Genomic DNA, 20917 nt, shown 5'->3' with positions numbered 1-20917 from the left:
AGCTATTCTGAATTTTTACAATGATGCAGGGTAAGGGTGAAGAGTAAAAAAAAGTTCAAACAACCAAGAATTAAAATAATTGCTTTGCCCAAAATACCTACTAAAATTTTTGCTGGGACTATCAATTACAAAACTTCTGTTATTATTTTCAAATTGCCCTCATTATATTACCAAATGTCAATCAACAAAAGATTGCATAAGTAACATGATCTAGTCATGCAACAGAATTATACCTGATATAAATTTAGTTCACCCTAATTCAGCCCCACTATTGTCTACATTTTGCTAGTTCATCATGTTTCATACGTGATGACACAGACTAGGTCTTAGATTAATTCAGGTGATACTTATTACCTTACCGACTCCTCTACTTCATACCGCATGTGAACACCTTGGAGGAGAACTGACACACCTTGACGATCAAATCAACCAGAACATTATTCTCCCAGTCCAATGTGGGAACATTTCCCAGGCCCCACTTTCTATGGCTGACAACGACCTCACGTTCTAAGACCAGCAGCCATACCTCCTCCACGAAGCTCTCCCCTACCTCCCCAGTTGCGCACTTCGCAGTTCTCCCATTAGCACCGTGCCCCTCTCTCGGGAGCACGCCTACTAGACATGGCATAAGATGTTCCTTTACCTGTCAGCCTCCAAACTAAACCATAAGCTCGTCCGGGGCAACAGCTAGACCTCATCCATCCGTCTGTGTATCCCCAGCACCTAGTACAGTGTCAGGCGCCTCGTTCAATGGATGTAGAATTAAGTCAGATCTGCTCGTGTGTTTAGGTTTCTACCTAAGACCCTCGCCTGCAGGAGTTAGGCTGAGGCTAGAAACAGGGCCGCAGGCGGGTCGATGGAGACATCCCCACTTGAGGACTTTTTCTAAGTGTGCCTGTGCTGACAAGTGCCAACAGATGGCTTTCGATGCCATCCTGGTCGGAGGCCGGAGGACAGACAAGCCTCCTGGTGGTCCCGCCCACCCCTAGGACTCCCTTACTCGGTGAGGTGTCACTTTGGGGGACCCAGGTATCCTAGGCGGGGCTCTCACCTTCCCGTTCGTGGGAGGCTCCTGAATGTAGATATTGCTCATGCTGGTCAGTGCCCAGGACTCGGCTCCTAATTGAGGAGGAACGCGGGCGGCCGGTCGCTAAAGTTACCCACTTATCACACTTCCTTTCGTCGTTCGGTCGCGGAAAGCTCCAGTCCGTCAATAACCCAAGAGAAAACGACACCCAACACTATCTTTGCCCATAGCTAGCCCCTCACGGACGCCGCCATGTTGCTCCGGGGTTCGAGCACCGCTAATCCCGAGCAGGGGGATCCCAATGTCCTCCAGGGAACGAGAAAAAGCATTAAGATCCTGTATAGATAACTTTAATTTCTATGACAACTTTTCAAATAACGATTCCTAAGTCTTGGTGTTGTTTCCTTCTCTACATGCGTCTGCAGGCATCCCTGCTCCCCCGAAACTGGCAGGAATGGTTCGGCCCGCGTGCTCTGCAATAGGGCTCCCCCGGAAACCGCAGCGGCGGCTCCTGGGTTCCTCTCTCCGGGCGCCTCGGAGGGCCTCCCCGACTGCCGCCGAGGTGCCGCGGCGCGGGGCAGAGGAGACGCCACCCTCGCAGCGCGTCGGCCTCGCAGCCGGCGGCGGGAAGCGAGCGTGCCCTCGAAGCCCAGGGCTCCTGCGATCCCGTCCCCAGCGCCATGGCAGTCCCAGGTGAAGTGCGGACAGCAGGCCCCCTGGGTTTGAGCGGGGAAGGAAGCGGGGAGGGGAGGTTGGGGTGCGCAGGGTGGGCAGTAGCGCCCGGGGGGCTGTAGGCGGAGGCTTTAAAATGCGCAGGATCGTTTGGTTTACGTGGACAAGTTTACACTCCAAAAATAAACTCAGATGGAAAGTAGGAAAGAAAGAAACTGTCTACGCCGCCCCCGCCAGGCTTCCAGTGCATTGGATGGTCCCAGAGAAGCCGGGGGTGGGGGTGGGGCAGTCAGAGGCCTGGCTGGCGGGTGGCCGAGAAGAGCCGACCTTCCTCCGATAGGGTTTGAAAATAAGACATTTGGGGGGGTGGGGGGGGGGGCGCCAGGCGTGCCCAGCCGGCCGGGGGCATTGTCTGTGGTTGGGGCCGCCGGCCGGAACGGCGTCCGGGTTCCGCGCTTCCTGTTGCACTAGCTGCTCCGTGGCCGCGCGCCCGTCGCTTTGCCCTCGTGGGCCTCCGCTTCTGCATTTGCTGTAGATTTGTTCATTTATGTCTGTGGTTGCCAACAGCCCTCAGATTCTGCGTCCAGTGGGTGCCGACCCCAAAACAGTGAACCCCGCCAAGTCAGTGCTTCAGAGATCTCCCGCCCGCAACCACCCCCTTACTCGGAAGTTCCAGTGGGGGGGAAGGGGGCGTCTCCTGAACCCCGTTTTGCCAGGATGTGCGTAAGGAACTCTGCTGGCAGGGGACACTGATGATTGAGAAATGTACTCCCCTCTCTCTCTGCCCCCCCGCCCCCCCCGCCCCCCACACACACACACGGGGACCTTGGAGATTGGCAGTGCACGTTAGCATAGAAAAGACTGGGACATGCTGTGGTTCAGAAGTTCTAACTGTGTTTCAGCCCACCCCTCCCAGTGTTATGTGACCACGCCTGTTCTGCACCTTATTGTACAGAGAGCCGCTGTGGGAAAGCTGTGCACCCACTGTAGTTTGGGGGAAAATACACTCATTCACACACATAACTTTCTGAAGTGCCTGCTGCGTGCTAGGCGCTGCCTGTGCCAAGCATTGGGAATACAGTGGTGAGCAAGACGGTTATTCTTCAAACTGAACTTACTGAAGAGCAGTAAAGAGTGAACAGGTACCAGAAACTCAGGCCAGTGTGTGGCAGGGAGGGTACAGAACCTCCAGCAGCACACAGTAAGGCCACCTAACGGGAGCCGGGGGGAGCCGGGGGGAGCCGGGGGGAGCCAGAAGGACTCTCCAGGGGAAGTGGCACCTGGGATGAGACCTGGAGAGGTGCAGGAGGGGGGGAGTGGTGGGAGGGGCAGTTGCAAATGTGTGAGGGGAGGAAATGAGAGACGTTCACTGTGGATGGGACTCAGAATATAGAATATAAATGGAAGAGAAGTGAGAAATTAGCTAGAGAGATAACAGCAGCTAGTATTCACGACGCTTTTGCTACGTGTCAGACACTGTGGCACATGTCGGGTTTTATCTCGTTTTAACAGTCACACTGTGAAACAGCTATTAGCATTTCCACTTTACATACGAGGACGCTGAGGGCAGAGAAATCAAGGAACTTGCCTATTATGAGGCAGCTAGTAAGTGACAGGTCAGTCTGTGCCTGAGACCCTGTGTGCTTTATACAGTTTGCCATGTTACAGTATAAATTACAAGGTAGTTTCCAGCTCTTAAAGGATCTTGTAAGTGTGACAGAGTTTGAATGTTTTCCTGAGGAGGATAGGAAGCCTTTTAAAGGTTTTAAAACAGATGCACATTTTGGAAAGATCATTCTGACTGCATATTGGATTGGAGGGGAGCTACTTTGAAGGCAAAGTCACCAGTTAGAAGTAATTGTTACACTTTAACCTATAATTTTGAATTGAAAGAAAGTTAACATGTCTATTACTCATTTATTTCAGCCCTTTGTATTCAGCATGTCTCTATGGAAATAAACCTACATTTCTATGAAAATTGAAGCTTTTGGTTTTTTTGCAGCCACATACACTTAAACCTTGTTTATTTGGCCCTCCCGGGTGGCAGAGGGCAGGCCCAATCCCTAGGTGCAGCCCCTGGTCGGGCTCAGAGCAGGGCCAATTGGGGAGTTGGGGCGCCGCCCCCTGTCAAGCCTTTGAGCTTGACATGCTTGGTTTAAACCCAGAAAAAAAAAAAAAAAAAAGGATGATAGCACTGCAGAAATATAATGCAAGTGCCATTAGAAAATATAGACACAGAAAATGGTAAGATAATTTCTTGATTGATCCAGATAGTGTATTAATGGAAATAGGGCTCCATCAGAAACATTTTGAGATAATCATCAAGAAGGACAAGTATTGTTATGCCTTTTGTTTGTAGGTGTAATGATCATATGGATTCAGCATGGCATGTCCTACGTGGTTGTACTAGTGATTATTACAAGGCATGACTATAAAGTAAAGAGGCTGCTATAAAGTACAATGAAAATCAGCCTCGCCTATTTTGTGGTCACCTGCTTCAGCTGTTTTTCCACAGCATTGTGTATAAGCTTACACCATTATGTAACTAACAATGAAGTACGTACTCTCTTGGCAAGGGAAATCATAGGCTCTTAGCTGTTATTAAAGAAATTACATTTAAACACAGGCTTCAGTGAAGTTTACTTTCTTCTAGAAACTGCTTGAAATTAGTTCTGACTCTCATTTTAATGAGTCTCCATTCCCCATGAAGAGTTGACCTGGCACAGTTGGCATCTATGTTACTGATGTGGCTGGCACAAAAACTCTATTTGTTTCTCTTCTTCAGAGAAATCTATATAGCCAAGGTAGGGTTTTCTGTAGCCAAATTAACGTTACATCTGATATATCAAAGTGAGTGAAATTCTTAAAACGCATTGCTATAGCGTCTTAGCATAGAAGAACTCTGAATCACACTGCATCCAGTCTTCTCACGCAGAAGTCGTTTCTTTCCTCTCTAGTCTGTGCTGCACATTGCTGCTGAAATAATTTTCCTAAATCATACCTGATCCTGTCATTGACTCGTACTTGTGAATTTAGTGTCTCTTCATGTGACTTACCCTTCCTGAGGCTCCATTTCCTTGTCTCTGTAATGAAGGAGTTGTAATAAATTCTTGTAATGCCAAAGCTCCCATCTCTGGGAGAATGAAGTGCTTGCTCCTGCTACCCTGTCCTCCCATCTCTCCTCTGGCGCATTCCACAGTCTAGAGACATGGCCAGCTATGCCCAGAACCTCTCCTGTGCTTTTCTACGTACAAACTTTGTTCTCACTGTTCCTCCTCTACTGTGCTACCTACCTGTGGGAAACTTTGCTGATCCCTCAGCTGAGAGTCTTGCCTGCCAGTCTTCCTGCTTGTTAATAGAACTATGTGTCTTATACTGGCACATTCTAGCATGTATTACAGCTGTGGGTACATTATCCTAACCTAGTATAATATCGTTTCCTTTACTGTAGGAACTTTACTCATCTTTATGGTTTCTCTAACATCATTTCAGATTCTATCCATAGTAGGTAAATAATGTTTAGTGGGTTAATCATTAGAATTGCTGCTGAGTGGAATCTAGTACTCAAATAAACAGACTAAACTTGACAGCAATCTTGATTCTGTTTCATTAGATAATAATTAAACATCTCCATGTCTCTTCTTAGTCTAAAGTAGTACTACCTATAGCTTTTTTTTTTCACAAGTTATTTGTATTTTCTGAGGCAAGTGAATGAAAGCATTTTTATACATTTAATTTTCTTTAAGGGTCCCTAAATTATGGTAACTGAAACTATAATGGAGTAGCCAAGTATAAAACTTCAAGTGTTACAAACAGAAAAAGAATCAAATCGAATCAAATTAAAAAGGTAAAGAATGGACAGAGGTGATTGCAATTACCAACTGCTTAATAGAAAGAAAACTTAGTTACTTAAGCTGTTTAATTTTAAATTTAAATGATTACAGAAGATATTTTCATATAAAGAAAACTTTGACAGCCTTTCCCAAAGTCAGAAATAATAAGAGAGAAATATTCAGTTTCAAGTGTCACTGTTTACTTTCCAATGACTAAATTGTTGACTTTGGAAACATTAGTTGATAGGAAATTTCAAGAAAATAAATTTAGGTCAATATGATGGCTTGCCATACCTTTGGGAACCACTGAACAACCTGAGGCAACTGTGAGGGGTATTCTCTCCCTTTCTCTCACATTTGCTCATTCCTTTACTCATTGTTCCTACTTCTTAGTCTTCTCTAACCTTTATCTCTTCTCTTCTTCCTTCTTTGCCCAACTTATTTTTTCCCTTTTATGCTAACTACTTTACTAAGGTATAATTTACATGTTTAAAGACACAAATCACAAATGTACAGCTTGAAGAATTGTATATAAATATATATATGTGTATATATATATATATATATATATATATGTATATATTTTTTTCTACCTATCACCCAGATCAAGATTTTGACTATTTCTATCACCTCAGAAAGTTGCCATGTACCTACCTCTGCCTTTTCCCCTTCCCCTGCCCAGCAATTGTTATTTTGATTTCTATTATCCTTCTTTTATTCCTTTTCCTCTGCCTATCATGCCTCAGATAGGCCAGTGACACTGCAGACACTATCTAGTTTCATGTCAACTGGGAGCTACAGAAGTTACCTGTTCCCCAGTGCTGAAGTATTTTCTTAATTTTACCTCAAACCTCAAATATTTGTTGAAGACTTCATAAGAACTCTACACTATGCTAAGTACTGAGTTGTATACAAAATTATCTGGCATGGTCCAGAATTTCGAGAAACTGATCTTTTCCCTTTAAGTTACTGGGAGGTAAAGGACTATCCCCATTACCTGTGACCTTCCCTACCACGCAAGTTGTTTAATAGATTTCTAGATTCAAAGTAAGCCTTTTCTACACTTAACAAATACAAGAAATAAAAACCTCTAAAATTTGTTTCTGAAACCATCCTATCTACTAAAAGAGAAACATGGTAATTAGCCATACATCTGCTACCCTTCGCATTGGCTAATCAGGGCAATATGCAAATTAACTGCCAGCCAAGATGGCGGCCAGCAGCCAGGCAGCTTGAAGTTAACCTGAGGCTTGCTTGCTTCAGTGACAGAGGAAACCAACGTTCCCCGCCTGCCTTGCCGGCCTCTGAGCTTGCAGTTTGAAACATAGTTACAAATACAGAAGCTAAACAAAACCCCAGAAACCTGCTTTCAGCCGGCCGAGATCTCAGAGCTGGAGTTGATACAGTGTTTCGATTATAGAACCCAAACAAACCAGATACCTGCTTTCAGCAGCAGAGGCCTCAGAGCTGGAGCTAGAGCTAAAGCTGGCCCAGAATAAAAAAGGAAAAAGAAAAAAAGGAGCAGTTGGGAGCTTCAGTCACCTGCCAGCCTGAAAACAGCCCTCAGCCCCTCACCCAGACTGGCCAGGCACCCCAGTGGGGACCCCCACCCTGAAGGGTGTGTGACCAGCTTCAAGCAGCCATCATCCCCTCACCCAGGCTGGCCAGGCACCCCAATGGGGACCCCCACCCTGATCCAGGACACCCTGCAGGGCAAACCAGCCAGCCCCGACCCATGCATCAGGCCTCTATCCTATATAGTAAAAGGGTAATATGCCTCCCGGCACTGGGATCAGCGAAGCAGCAAGGCCTCCCAGCACCAGGATCAGCGTGACAGGGGGCAGCGCCCAAACCCCCTGATTGCCCTGTGGCTCTGTGTGTGACAGGGGGCGGGGCCACAACCTGCTATCCACCCTCCTCTGTTCATGACAGGGGAAGGCGCCCCAACCTGATCAGCCCTGCTCTGTGCCTGATAGGGGGGAGCTCCCCAACCCCCAGATCGGCCCTGCTCTGTGGGTGATAGAGGGCGGCGCCCCAACCCACCCCCCCACCCCACCCCCCCCCCCCCCGCGGGCCCTGCTCTGTGTGTGATGGGGTAGAGCCATAACCTCCCCATCGGCCCTGCCTGAGTGTGACAGTGGCAGCGCCCCAACCCCCTAATCGGCCCTGCTCTGTGGGTGATAGAGGGTGGCGCCCCAACCCCCTGATCCGCCCTGCTCTGTGTATGACAGGGGGCGGTGCCCCAACTCCCCTATTGGCCCTACTCTGTGAGTGAAAAGGGGGAGCTCCTCAACCCCCTGATGGGCCCTGCTCTGTGTGTGACAGGGGGCAGCGCCCCAACCCCCTGATTGGCCCTGCTCTGTGTGTGACAGAGGGTGGTGCCGCAACCTCCCCATCGACCCTGCCTTGAGTGTGACAGGGGGCGGTACCCCAACCCCCCAATCGGCCCTACCCTGAGCGTGACTGAGGGTGGCATCACAACCTCCCGATCCGCCCTGCTCTGTGCATGATGGGGCGGCGCCCCAACTCCCCAATCGGCCCTGCTCTGAGCCTGACCAGGGGCTGCACCTAGGGATTGGGCCTGCCCTCTGCCACCTGGGAGCAGGCCTAAGCCAGCAGGTCGTTATCTCCCAAAGGGTCCCAGACTGCGAGAGGGCACAGGCCGGGCTGAGGGACCCCCCTTCTCCCCCCGAGTGCACAAATTTTTGTGCACCGGGCCTCTAGTCAGTTAATAAAATTGTATTGAAAATCTGCAATGTAGCTTCTCTGAGATATTTACAGCTGCAATCATTGCCTTTGGTCACAGAATGCTTGCATGACACCACCTCTTTTTGTGTAAGGATTTGGTTTGAGTCAGGCCTTTTGGTTGGGTCTTTGAGAAGGCAGTTTATTCACACGTTTCAAATTTTAAAGGATCCAAAAGGTGTATAGTGATGTCTCCCACCTTTTCTACCCCACGACCCAGTTCTCCGTTCTTCAGGTAACCAGTGTATATCCTTATAAAGATTTTTTTATAACTTTATCCTTAAATATAATCTTATATAATCTATATTATATATATTAAATCTTCTTTTGTATAAATGGCAATATACTATAAGCACTGTTCTACATGTTTCTCTTTTCTCTTTATATTTTAGAAATTATTGCCCATTATTAAAAACCATCCTTATTCTTTCATACCATAATTTGTCTAAATTATTTCTATTCTTTTACTGTTACAAAAAATGCTGTGGTGAATAACTTTATACATAAGTCAGTATAGTGTGTGTGCACATAAGTTGAGAGGATGAATTCTGGATGTGGAAGTGCTGGGTTAAGGAGTATGCACGTGGAGAGTTCTGGCAGATTTTGATAGCTTGCTTTCCATAGAGATGGTACTGACTTACTCTCCTACCAACAGTGTTCAGGAGTATGTTCCCCCAAACCCTCTTCCACCCTTTCCATCTTCCCTATTCTGGTAAGTGAAAATAGAATCCCAGTATAGACTTTAATGTACACTTTACTTGGTAAGAATAAGGCTGAGCATCTCTTCATATATTTCAAAGTTGTTTCTGTTTCCTTTTCTGTGAACTTTCTGTTCAGTTTCTTTGTCCATTTTTCCCCTTTTGGTTATTGGTCTTTTTCTTAATGATTTGATGGGATTTATATAGTAGGGATAATATCCTTTGTTGGCTCTATGATTTGCAAATATTTTTTTACAAGTGTTCATGTGTCTTTTGAGTTTATTTTTGGTGGTCTTTGTCATTCAGATTTTTTATGCAGTCATATTTATAAGTTTTTATTCAAAGGCTTTTTGGGGATTAGGGGTCATGATTATAAAGGAACATTTTGAGCAGTAGGGGCCTCACACTGTAGTCTTGCTACTCAATTTGAGGTGGATTTCGAGTATGTACAATTGTATGGCTCACAGGGTCTACACAAAGGCTGGAAAATAAGGCTCAGAAAATTCATAAGACCAAGGGAACCCAGAGCCAGGATCTTTCACAGGCCTATAGCAGGATAGGGCTGCTGCAGCCAGTATCATCACTGCCATTAGGAGCTGCCCCCACTTTATTTGTCTCACATGTATTGTATCAGTTACATCAGATTCTAAGTTTCAGGTAGAAGAAGCATTTCATTGACCAGGCATTCATGCAAATTATAGACAAATGAAGGTTGAAATCTTAATTATCAACATTTGATGAGGAAATAGAGCTCTGGAGTTACTTTATTTAGAGTTCTTGTTATATTTTCCTTTCTTGTAAAATTTATAACTTTGTTAAAAATGACCTCTGAAAAAGTTTTATATTTCATTTATTCGACAAATATGAGATACTTGGATGATAGGAGTTTTATCAATGTCTTTAAGTCATAAATGAGTTAATTTCTTCTTTTTTTTAGTTAATTTCTAATACTGCCTCAGAGAGGTCATTTCGGATCTGTCATTACAACATTTTTAGTTTTTTGTAGGAATGGTAATGTGCATTTAGCACAGTTTTATTCAGTGTTATTCAGTATCTATGGTTTCTATGGAAACAGACTTAATATTGACCTGGATTCTCTGAGATTTTTTTTCAATGTGCAATTATTTCATATTGAAAGAGCCTCAGATTTTATTATTATTAATCCAGTTTTATTCCACAGTTCTGCTAAAAACACAGCATATGTGTCCCTACCCTATGCAATAAGAACCATAACATTTATGAGAGAAAAATGAGATTGGGCACAGTACTCAAAAACTTCATCCGTGATAAATAAATAAAAGTAATAGGAACCTGATGAAAATAGTAGTATAATTTTGCACATCTTAATTGGTTAAAAGATACATAAAAACTGCAATAAATAGGGCACTATACCTTTAAAAGACCTGAAGTTTGCAGCTTGTGCGTTGTTTTGAAGTAATGGTAGGAAGGTCATGATATGAAATCAGATGGAAAGTTGTCACACCTGATGTGTATGGGCACTGCTCACAACACACACAGTGCAGCATATGTTGACACTGCATTTGTTGAATTAGAGAAAAATATGTTCTTAAAGTATTTGTTAAAAGAAATAATTTGATGACCGAAGGACTTGTATGCATGCATATAAGCATGGACGCAATATACTGGCGGGTAGGGGAGGCCGGGGGAAGGTCAATGGGGAAAAAAAGGAACATTATGTACTACTCTTTGTAATACTTTAAGCAATAAAATAAAATAAGAATGTCAAAGACATGAAAAAGGACCTGTCAGAAATTAATGTAATCTTGTATGTCAACTATATTGGAAATTTTTTAAATGATTTAAATAAATAAAATTTTGAAGTATTTAAAAAAACAAAAAAGAAATAACTTGAGTAAACTGACTTTTTCAATAATTTCTAATAAACATAATAATGGAGTAATGTTACTAAGCTAGGTTGAGATGATTTTTTTTTTCTAAATAATTTCTTCAAGTGGTTTTTTAGGTTTCTTAAGTGATAAAATTTTTGTGTTTTTACTTAATATGTCTCCTAAAATGTTATCCATTTGTATTTTAGGTTGCAACAAGGATAGTGTTCGAGCAGGGTGTAAAAAATGTGGTTACCGTAAGTACATTAAAAAATAGCACTGTGTGTATGGCGAATCATTATTTCGTTGGGCAGTGTGACTTAGCATCCAGCTTTCAGGGCCCTGCGCACACAGTCCTTTAGTCCTGTTATTTAGTGCACGTTTGCAGATGATTTAGAAATGTATCGATCAGCACTAAATGAAAACTATTTATGAAACATTTCCTATTTGTTGAACTTACTCTCCTTTATAAAGGTGAAATTGGACCCAGAATTTCTACTCACTGACAAAATTTGGTTTAAATGGTCCATTAATCTCTATTATGATTAATGGAATGGAAAAATAAACTTTAACAAGTGTAATTATATACTCAGAATTTATCATTATGGACTATAAGCAGCTATTTGTCTAGTTAAATGTAGCAATCCCTAAGGCTTTGATAAAGCTATAATAATATTTTCTGTTTTTTTAAGTTGTTTGGAGACCATGCAAATGAGCCTACATTATTGTTAATGTCATAAATTATTTTTTAACAAAATAAAGGTGATTTAAAAAAAGATTTACATGCGAGAACACATGATAAAAAAGCAATCTAGTCATTAATATTACTCATCAGAAGGATTTAGAATAAAGGCACACTGGGAGAACCAACTCACATGCCTCCAATCAAAGGTTGGAACCTGGATCAAGGGAAGCTTGCTCAATTAATAAAGTGGGTACTTAAGTACACGTATTCTTCATATAAATAAAAACTTCTGAAGAATGTACTTGCATGTAAAGAATGAGTGCAATGAAATCTTTTCTGTTTAAATTTGTTTATATTTATTTCTATTTTGTTTACTTTCTTCCAATCCTTGCTAATTTCCATGTCTCATTTCTTTATTCAAGACTTAAGAACCTACTGTATTTATTGTATTTACTTTAAATCCAGGATAGCCAGTCTGTCTACTATCAGTTTATCTACTTGGACTTCTTTTAGCTTAAAACCTGTAGGAAAACAATTAAAAAAATTTTTTTTTGAAATAGAATATTTGTTGATCTAGTCTCCGCATTGCTATTTTATTTTAGACATTAACAGAAGCATCTGTAGTAATTAGACATTGTTAAAAATATTTTTATTCATTTTCAGAGACAGAGGGAGAGGGAGAAAGAGAGAGATGAGAAACATTGATCTTCTGCTTCCTGCATGCCTCCCTACCGGGGATTGAGCACACAACCTAGGCATGCGCCCTTACTGGGAATCCATCCAGCACCCTGTTGGTGCATGGGATGATGCTCAATCAACTGAACCGCACTGGCCAGGGCAGAATTTTTTTAGAGAAGCCTAGTAAGGAAATAGTGTTGACAGTATTCCAAGTTGAGTTCTGCTTGGTTTTTCAGATCGTTGATTTTAGTAATTAAGTTATTAAACAACTTCTAATTTGTCTGCTGTGGAAAAGTTTAGTAATATTTTCCTCTGGGTTAAACTTACATCTTACAGCTGTTAGAGGTTGAGGGTCTTCTTCATTTACAAATCTTTCTGGTAGAAACTAAATTTTTAAAATTTTCTGTTACCTGGAGGCCAGAACCTTTGTATTGCTTATGGAGGTAAGAGAAAGGTTAACAAAACCCTTTGAATGTTTTTAATGGCTGAAAATGTAGATTTTCATCAGTCAGTTACAAAAGAGTATTATCTCTTTTTATTGTTGTGAAAACAGGGGTTTGATTTTATAATTTTTAAAAATGTTAATACTTGATTTAAAAAAATTTCAGCCCTATCTGGGTAGCTCAATTGGTTGGAGTGTCATCCCATACACACCATGGTTGAAGGTTTGATACCCAGTTAGGGCACATACAAGAAACAACCAATGAATGCATAAATGAGTGGAACAACAAATTGTTTTTTTTCTCTTGCTCTCTTTCCCCTCCCTCTGTTCCTCTCTCTCCCTCCCTCCCTTCTTCTCTCTGTCTCTAAGTTCAATGAAAAAGAAAAATAGAAAAATATTTTGTCAATACTTCAATAGTAGTTAATACTGTTTTTAAAACTTTCAAGTTAAGGATGAATGTGCTACTAAATAACGTGGATCTCACTTTTTTCATGGCAGAATTTCTTCAGCAACATTAGAAGAATGGTTATTTCTATAATGAGTTTTATTTATTTATTTTTAATTGGCAATTTCTGAAAATTGAAAAGCTACAAGGACACTAGCCTTTGTCCATGGAAGACATTATTTGAGACATGTATTCTATGGACAATGGCTTAGTGTTCTTGTAAACTCTAGCTGAGCATTTGATTACAGAAGCAAGAAATAAAAACATACCTGAATACCCTAACATTTTATGTAATTTAAAATCCTAATCTACTGATATATACTCATGACCTTTTGTCTGTGGATCTGCTAATTGGTGTTACACAGTCTTTTGAGTGCAAATCATGTCTGAAATGCATTTTCCACTTTGTTGTTTCTTCAAAGGTAGAGAAACAATTAATATACTTGTAAAGAAATCTGAGTGCAAAATTCTTCTATCATTAGTTCTCAACTCGGGGTGATAAAGCCTTCCAGAAATCTGGAGTTTTTGGTGTTTTTGTTGTTGTCCATAGGGGTGGGGAGCAATATGACATTTTTAGTATGTAGGGCCCAGGGACTATAAACGACCTGCAATGTGTAGGACATTCCTAAACAATGAAGAATTGCTTGGCCTAAAATACTAATGGTATCCCCTTTGAGAAACAGGCCATTTTTTCATTGTTTTAGTTCCCCCCAGTCCCCATCTTGTACAATCTTCTTGCCAAAGCCTATTTTGAAAACTGCTTTTTAAAAGCAATTCATCTAAATCAACTCTTTCTAAAGAAAAAGTACAGCTTTGTTTCATAGAAATTACCACTCATTATCTTTTCCACACTTACATTTTTTGGCCTGCATGATGTTATATAAGCACATTTTGAAATAGTAACCAACTCTTAGGGGAGTACAATAGCAGCATATGGAGTAAAATGTATAGGCATGAGCTGAGGAAAAGGTGACAAGGGAAGTACATGCCAGGGGGGAGCAGGAGAGGGCAACCGCACATCAGTCAAAGAAGCACAGAACTTTTTGAAATTGAGGGCCATTGTCAGGTGTGACAGATAAGATCAGTAAGAAGTGGACTTTGAAATGTTCATTGGATTTGCCAGGTAGGATGCTTGCTGACCTTAGTAAGATTAGCTTAAGTTGATTTGTAGGTTATAGAACAAACAATGTAGATTCAGGCCTGAATGGTGAGGAATAAGAAAAGTGCAGAGAGTCTGTGATGTCTCTGTTTTCCAGAAATTTACATGAGGAAAGTATGGAACTGCCTCAGTGCACGTGGGCTGTTATACAGAACTAGAGGCCCGGTGCACGAAATTCGTGCAGTTGAGGGGGTGTCCCTCAGCCCGGCTTGTGCCCTCTTGCAGTCCAGGAGCCCTCGGGGGATGTCCAACTGACAGCTTAGGCCCGCAAAGGCAGGAGAGGCTCCCACCACTGCCGCTGCATTAGCCAGCTGTGAGCCCAGCTTCTGGCTGAGTGGCGCTCCCCCTGTGGGAGCACACTTACACCAGGGGGCAGCTCCTGGGTTGAGTGTCTGCCCTCTGGTGGTCAGTGTGCATCATAGCGACCAGTTGTTCCACCTCCGGGCTGAAAGTGGCTCTCCGACATCCCCTGAAGGGTCCCAGATTGCAAGAGGGCACAGGCCAGGCCAAGGGACCCCACTGGTGCACAATCGCCAGGCCAGGGAGGGACGTTGGAGGTTAACCAGCTGGAGAAGGACCGCAGGAGGGCTCCAGGGCATGTCTGGCCATCTCACTCAGTCCTGATTGGCCAGACCCTACCAGTCGAAGTGTCTGCCCCCTGGTGGTCAATGCATGTCATGGCTACTGGTCGACTGATTGTCTGCCCCCTGGTGGTCAGTACACGTCATAGTGAGCAGTTCAGTGGTCTTAGCATATCATTAGCATATTAGCTTTGATTGGTTGAACAGACAACCGGACAATCTGACACTTAGCATATTAGGCTTTTATTATATAGGATATCACAGGCCAGGCAGCTTATAAACAAATAAATGTATTGCTCACAGATCCAGAGGCTGCAAGTCCGAGATCAGGTTGCCAGCATGGTCTGGTGAAGGCCCTCTCCAAGTCACCAGCTTTTTGTTTTATCCTCACATAGGGGATGGGGCCAAAGATCACTTTGGAGTCCCTTTTATAAGGAAGGCATTGATCCCCTTTATGAAGGTACCACCCAGTGAGGCAGAAACTGTTTTCCCAAGCTAAAAAAATTAACATTAAATATTGGACTGGTATCACATTACATTAAAAAACTTAATTCTATTTACATGTCATTATTAAAACTATGTAGAAAACTAAAAACTGCTTAGAAAATTTTAAAATAAAGGGGTGGGGCGAACAGATATTAGGTTGAATCTTGTTGAGATTCAGCTGTTTCACTCATAAAAATTGTTACTTCATATGATTCAACTAATAACCAAAAAACACTAGTGGAGCAATTTTAATATCAGACTTTTGAAGCAAGAGTAGTACTAGGGATAAAGAGAGATTCAAGAACAATCAACCAAGAAGATAAATTAATAAATTTATTAATAATAAATAATCTAAGAAGATTTGCTTACTAATATAATCTCAAAATATGTGTAGCAAAAGCTTTCACAAGGAGAAATGAATAAATCTATGATAAAGGTACTTAAAAATTTAACTACTTTCAGAAGTTATTAGATAAAAATATAAGGTAGAGAAGATTTGAATGATAAAATAGACATAGAACCCTATTCAACAAATATTGATGTATATTCTTTTAAAATATATAAATGTACAATATGGAAGAACACAAAAGAAATCTCAGCAAATACCAAAGAACTGATATCATACAGACTTCATCTACACTAATAAAAGAGAAAGATGCAAATTAACCATCACTCCATCACTCTGCCACTCCGCTACACCCACAAGGCACACCCATCAGCCAATCAGGAGAGAGTATGCAAATCAACCCAACTAAGATGGCGGCGGCCATGGAGCTAGAGCGAACAGGAGGCTTGGGTTGCCCCTGGCAATGGAGGAAGCCAGGCTTCCCACCTGCCCTGCCTGGCCCTCAGCTCTGCTCAAGGCTACAAAGTTTCAATTATAGAAGATAAATAAATCCCAGATACCTGCTTCCAGCTGGCCGTGGCCTCCGCTAAAGGAGGGGCTCTGATCAAGGCTACAAAGTTTCAATTATAGAAGATAAATCCCAGAAAAAAAAAGGAGAGGCTGGGAGCTTGGGTTGCTGGGGGGCATGGTCAGCCTGAAAACGGCCATCTGCCCCTCACCCAGGCTGGCCAGGCACCCCAGTGGGGACCCCCACCCTGAAGGGGGTGTGGCCAGCCTGAAAACGGCCCTCAGCCCCTCACCCAGGCTGGCCAGGCACCCCAGCGGGACCCCACCCTGATCCAGGACACCCTTCAGGGCAAACCAGCTGGCCCCCACCTGTGCACCAGGCCTCAATACTAATAAAAGGGTAATATGCTAATTAGGCTGGGAGACCTTCCAGGAGGCCTTCTGGACGTTCTGGACAAAGCCATGGTGGCAGGGCCAAGGTAGAGGTGGTTAGAGGCCAATAGTGGAGGGCAGTTGTGGGTGATCAGGCCAGTGGGGGGTGCTGTTGGGGGTGATCAGGCTGGCGGTGGGGGGTGGGGCCAGTTGGGGATGAGCAGACCAGCAGGGAGGCCAGTTAGGGCAAGCAGGCCGTCAGTGGGGGTCAGTTGGGGGTGATCAGGACTGCGGGGGGGGGGCAGTTTGGAGTGAGCAGGCCAGCAGGGGGGCAGTTGGGGGTGAGCAGGACAGTGGGGAGGGAAGGTGGGGGCGAGCAGACCAGCAGGGGGGGCAGTTGGGGGCAAGCAGACCGACAGGGGGTGCAGTCAGGGGCAACCACACTGGCACGGGGGTTAGTTGGGGGTGAGCAGGCTGGCGGGGGGGGCATTTGGGGGTGAGCAGGCCGGCAGCGGGGGGCAGTTGGGGCCAAGCAGGCCAGCAGGCAGAATGGTTAGGGGCAATCAGGCAGGCAGGTAGGTGAGCGGTTAGGAGCCAGCAGTCCCAGATTGCAAGAGGGATGTCCGACTGCTGGTTTAGGCCTGATCCCTTTAAACCGGCAGTAGGACATCCTTCAAGGGGTCCCAGATTGGAGAGGGTTCAGGCTGGGCTGAAGGACACCCTCTCCCCCCCTCACCCCCCTCCCCCCGAACAAATTTCGTGCACCGGGCCACTAGTTAAATATAAAATCCTAATATGAGAGTATTTTCTTATAATCCTATATAATAAAAGCCTAATATGCTCACTGTCTGATTGTTGTTCGACCAGTCGCTATGACGTGCACTGACCACCAGGGGGCAGACGTTCCGACCAGTAGTTTAGTTTGCTGCTGGGGTCCGGCTGATCAGGACTGGGCAAGAAGGGCCAGACACACCCAATCCCGCAGTCCCTCCCTGGCCAGCCAATCTCCCGTGGCCCCTCCCTGGCCTCTAAAATATTTCTTCTAATTAATTTCCTTTCAATATGCACGAATCCATGCACCAGGCCTCTAGTCTTCTATATATATAAAAGCCTAAGTGACTGTTATGGCAGAACGACTGGAACGGCCACTCGCTATGACGCTCACTGAGCAGGCAGGCAGGCGAGCAGTTAGGAGCAAGCAGGCAAGCAGGTGAGCAGTTAGAGGCAAGCAGTACCATATTGCGAGAGGGATGTCCGACTGCCGGATGTTCGACTGCAGGGATTGGGCCTAAAGTGGCAGTTGGACATCCCCTGAGGGGTCCCGGATGGTGAGAGGGTTCAAGCCGGGCTGAGGGCCACACTCCCCCAACCCCCCTGCATGAATTTCGTGCATCGGGCCTCTAGTATTACATAAAATGGAAAACTATAGTAATTCAGTACCCAAAAATAATGCTTATTGAATTAGAAGCCCTGATGAAAAAAGGAAAAGTTCTTTTTCTTAGCATTACATTCAGGGAAAGCAAACCACCACCCACTAGTAAACGTTAAAACTAAACATTATATTATTAAAATTGCAGCTTGTTGCTCACCAGGAGACAACCAACAATAATTATGTAATGTATCATTTTGTCATTCATGTTTTTTCCTTTTACTTAGCTGGTCACCTGACTTTTGAATGCCGCAATTTCCTCCGAGTAGACCCCAAGAGGGACATAGTCTTGGATGTGAGCAGCACAAGCAGTGAAGAGAGTGATGAAGAGAATGAGGAACTGAATAAATTGCAGGCACTACAAGAAAAAAGTAAGTGATGCCTTTTTTCTCTTCATTCTTTACAAATGTTTGGAAATGTGTGTATTGTGTCATGCTTATCTATTGTTCAATTGCGTTTATCACTAAGATATCTTTCCTGTTTTATGTAAGAGATACTGCATAGGTAAGGAAATAGGCTTTGAATGTTGTAAATAATTCTCCCAAAATCAAACAGCTCATCAGTTGCAGAACCAGGAGGCAAGTCTGTTTTTGATTCTAGAACCCAGATTTTATTGTTATTGATGTTGTTCCATCACCCTAGCATGTGTCATTGGGACAGAGCATCTGATTTAAGACTTGGTTTCTGGCCCTATTGGGCCATTTTTTAGCACGTGACTTTCAGCAAGTCAGTTAACCACTCTGAACCTCAAGTTCCTTGTGGAAAGCACAAAAGAATGGGTTATCAAATCACACTTTTTCAAATCAGTGATTTTAGCCAACATCAAGCTTTGCTAATGATGGAAGTATATAAATGACCCTGAGGCAGAGGCAAAGCAGCCAGAGCTCTGGGCTGGCCAAATCAGCTCCCAGGTATTTATTTCTACTTCAGAACCCACTCTAGCTGGGATTAACATAAGACGTTTCTAAGTACTTACACAAAAGGAAGTCATTTTATCATGAAACACCTGCATTTTTCAGGGAACCAGGCCCTCTAAATCCATAGGTTCCAGGATTATTAATCATAAGCAATCCTAGCAAAGCCAGTGCATCCTGCTATAAGCAGTCTGTAAATAAGGATTCTCTTGCCAACAGCTTGAGCATGGACTTCTAGCTTTCAGACTGTGAGAAAATAAGTTTCTGTTATTTAAATCACTCCCTTCTTCCTAAAAGGGTTCTCTTGCTAGCAAGTACCATTCATTTGTTCCCAGAAGGTCTGTAATTAGCATGTGTGTAAAGAAATTTCTTTCCTGGAGGCATCCTCTTCTTCCCCCTCAAAGAGAAGAGAGATTACAGACCTACTGTTTAAGCATTTCTCTCCCATCCTTGCAGTGAGGTTTTTAGAAATAAAATGTATGTGAAAATGCTTTGTGAACTACAGTAGCAAAATGCAATTTATTTGAATATGGATTTAGGCATGGGATAAGAGAAATACAAAAAGTGAAGCTCGTTTTAGATCACCAGATAACAATAAACACTTTAAAAATTTTCAGCTTTCCATATTATAGCCAATGAAAGTAACTGGAGAGATCAAATGCGCCGGGGTAGTGGAGCAAGTGAGAAGGCAAAGAGGGCAAATGAGAGGGACATTGCATAGGAGTACGTACAGCTGCGGGGTAAAGACAGCCCTGAATGCACACGCTTACATTTGTTCCCTACTGTAGCATCACTGAAATGACAGTAAAAGAATTTTTTTTAAAAGACATAAATCGACAAGGGCAAAGAAAATAGGATAGGAAGCAGTAGTAACAAAATTTTGCTGAAAAGCAGGTGTATTAGTGTTGACAGACTGTATACTTGAGAAAGATATATCCTTAACAGTGTGGAAAGCTGAAAAGTAACCTGACACACACTCCAAATCCCTCCAAAGACTTGCTAATGAGGTACCTTTGTAACTGAGGAATTATATAAGGCTAAAAACAGGGTTGGTAAAAAGCTGAAGCAGTTAGATACTCAATTCCCTTCCCTGCTCTGTGAAGCTGGATGGCTTGCTTTCCTCCATCACCTCACAGACTATTCTAAGGCCATTTTCTAGACAGCATAAGACAAAGGGTCCTTAAACAGGGGTAGCCCAAACACAGAGGGAAACATAAGCTAAGCATAGGTACTGAGTGGTGAGAACCTTTCAGCCATCTTCACCTGTTTGGTTCCCAGATATACTAGTATATCACCTAAGTGTAAGATTTGAAGATTCTTCCCTGGGAACTCTGCCTACTCTAAGGGGAAAGTAATAAAGATACTGACATCTAGGATTCTTCAAGGACGTGGCCCGAGCCAGATTCCCAGGAAATCCAGGTTTCTAAGCTTTGCTTGCTGAAAGCTTCCACTCAGCTTTTTAGACCACCAAGGAGCACTACATTTCTGAGGAAAGACTCCAGCATAAAATAAAAATACCAAATCCAACAAACAAAAACATCAACTTGAAGAATCCAGTCTGTGAAGGGAGGAGAAAACCTAAGAGAAATAATTAATATCCAGTTTCATGGACAAAAACAACAAAAGAACTTTTAGAAATTAAAAAAGAAGCAGGCATAAAATGTGATAAAGCAGAAAGATAAAGATGATGTAATCTTAGAAAGAGCAAAATGAGAATAAAAATAAGACAACTGAAGGATATGTCTAGGAAATACTTTATTCAATGAGTCCCAGAAAGAGAAAACAAAAAATATTTCTAAGAACTGAAGGACATTAGTTTTCAGATGAAAAGATTCAATAAGTACCAAACACAGTATTAAAAATAGACCCATACAGAGGCACACCATTGTGAAACTTATACCATAGGAAACAAGGAGAATATAACTCAAACTTTTTGGAGCCAGGGCCAAAACAGGTCACAGGTAAAGGATCAGGAGTCAGAATAGCTTTGTACTTCTCTAAAGCAATACTTGTAAGCTGTTATCTGTCAAAATAAGGGAGTAGACCCCAAA

At 43.2% G+C, this 20917-nt stretch overlaps 2 protein-coding genes across 9 annotated transcripts in view; one reads left to right on the top strand and one right to left on the bottom strand.

The window, feature by feature from the left end:
• Nucleotides 1-1293, bottom strand: part of CWC27 (CWC27 spliceosome associated cyclophilin) — a 185339-nt gene extending 184046 nt beyond the window's left edge. For 5 of the 7 annotated variants that reach the window (XR_004967844.1, XR_004967845.1, XM_036311098.1 and 2 more), the window contains exon 1: nt 1052-1292. Coding sequence is in view for 4 of the 7 variants with exons in the window: in XM_036311098.1 (XP_036166991.1) it covers nt 1052-1093 (42 nt within the window). In the remaining 3 variants the exon portion in view is untranslated. Of the gene's footprint in view, nt 1-1051 lie in introns of all 7 variants that reach the window. The other 2 variants (XR_004967846.1, XM_036311099.1) reach the window with 1 other exon arrangement.
• Nucleotides 1294-1525: 232 nt separating this feature from the next.
• SREK1IP1 (SREK1 interacting protein 1) overlaps nt 1526-20917 on the top strand; it is a 37730-nt gene continuing 18338 nt past the window's right edge. Inside the window, exons 1-3 of one of the 2 annotated variants that reach the window (XM_036311102.1) lie at nt 1526-1720; nt 11032-11079; nt 18180-18323. In XM_036311102.1, the coding sequence (XP_036166995.1) occupies nt 1708-1720; nt 11032-11079; nt 18180-18323 (205 nt within the window). In that variant the 5' untranslated portion in view covers nt 1526-1707. The remainder of the gene's footprint in view (nt 1721-11031; nt 11080-18179; nt 18324-20917) is intronic. The other variant, XM_036311103.1, reaches the window with a different exon arrangement.

Source organism: Myotis myotis, unplaced genomic scaffold, assembly GCF_014108235.1.
Source record: "Myotis myotis isolate mMyoMyo1 unplaced genomic scaffold, mMyoMyo1.p scaffold_m19_p_5, whole genome shotgun sequence".
Taxonomy (NCBI): Eukaryota; Metazoa; Chordata; class Mammalia; order Chiroptera; family Vespertilionidae; genus Myotis; species Myotis myotis.
This window is presented reverse-complemented; position numbering and strand designations above follow the sequence as displayed.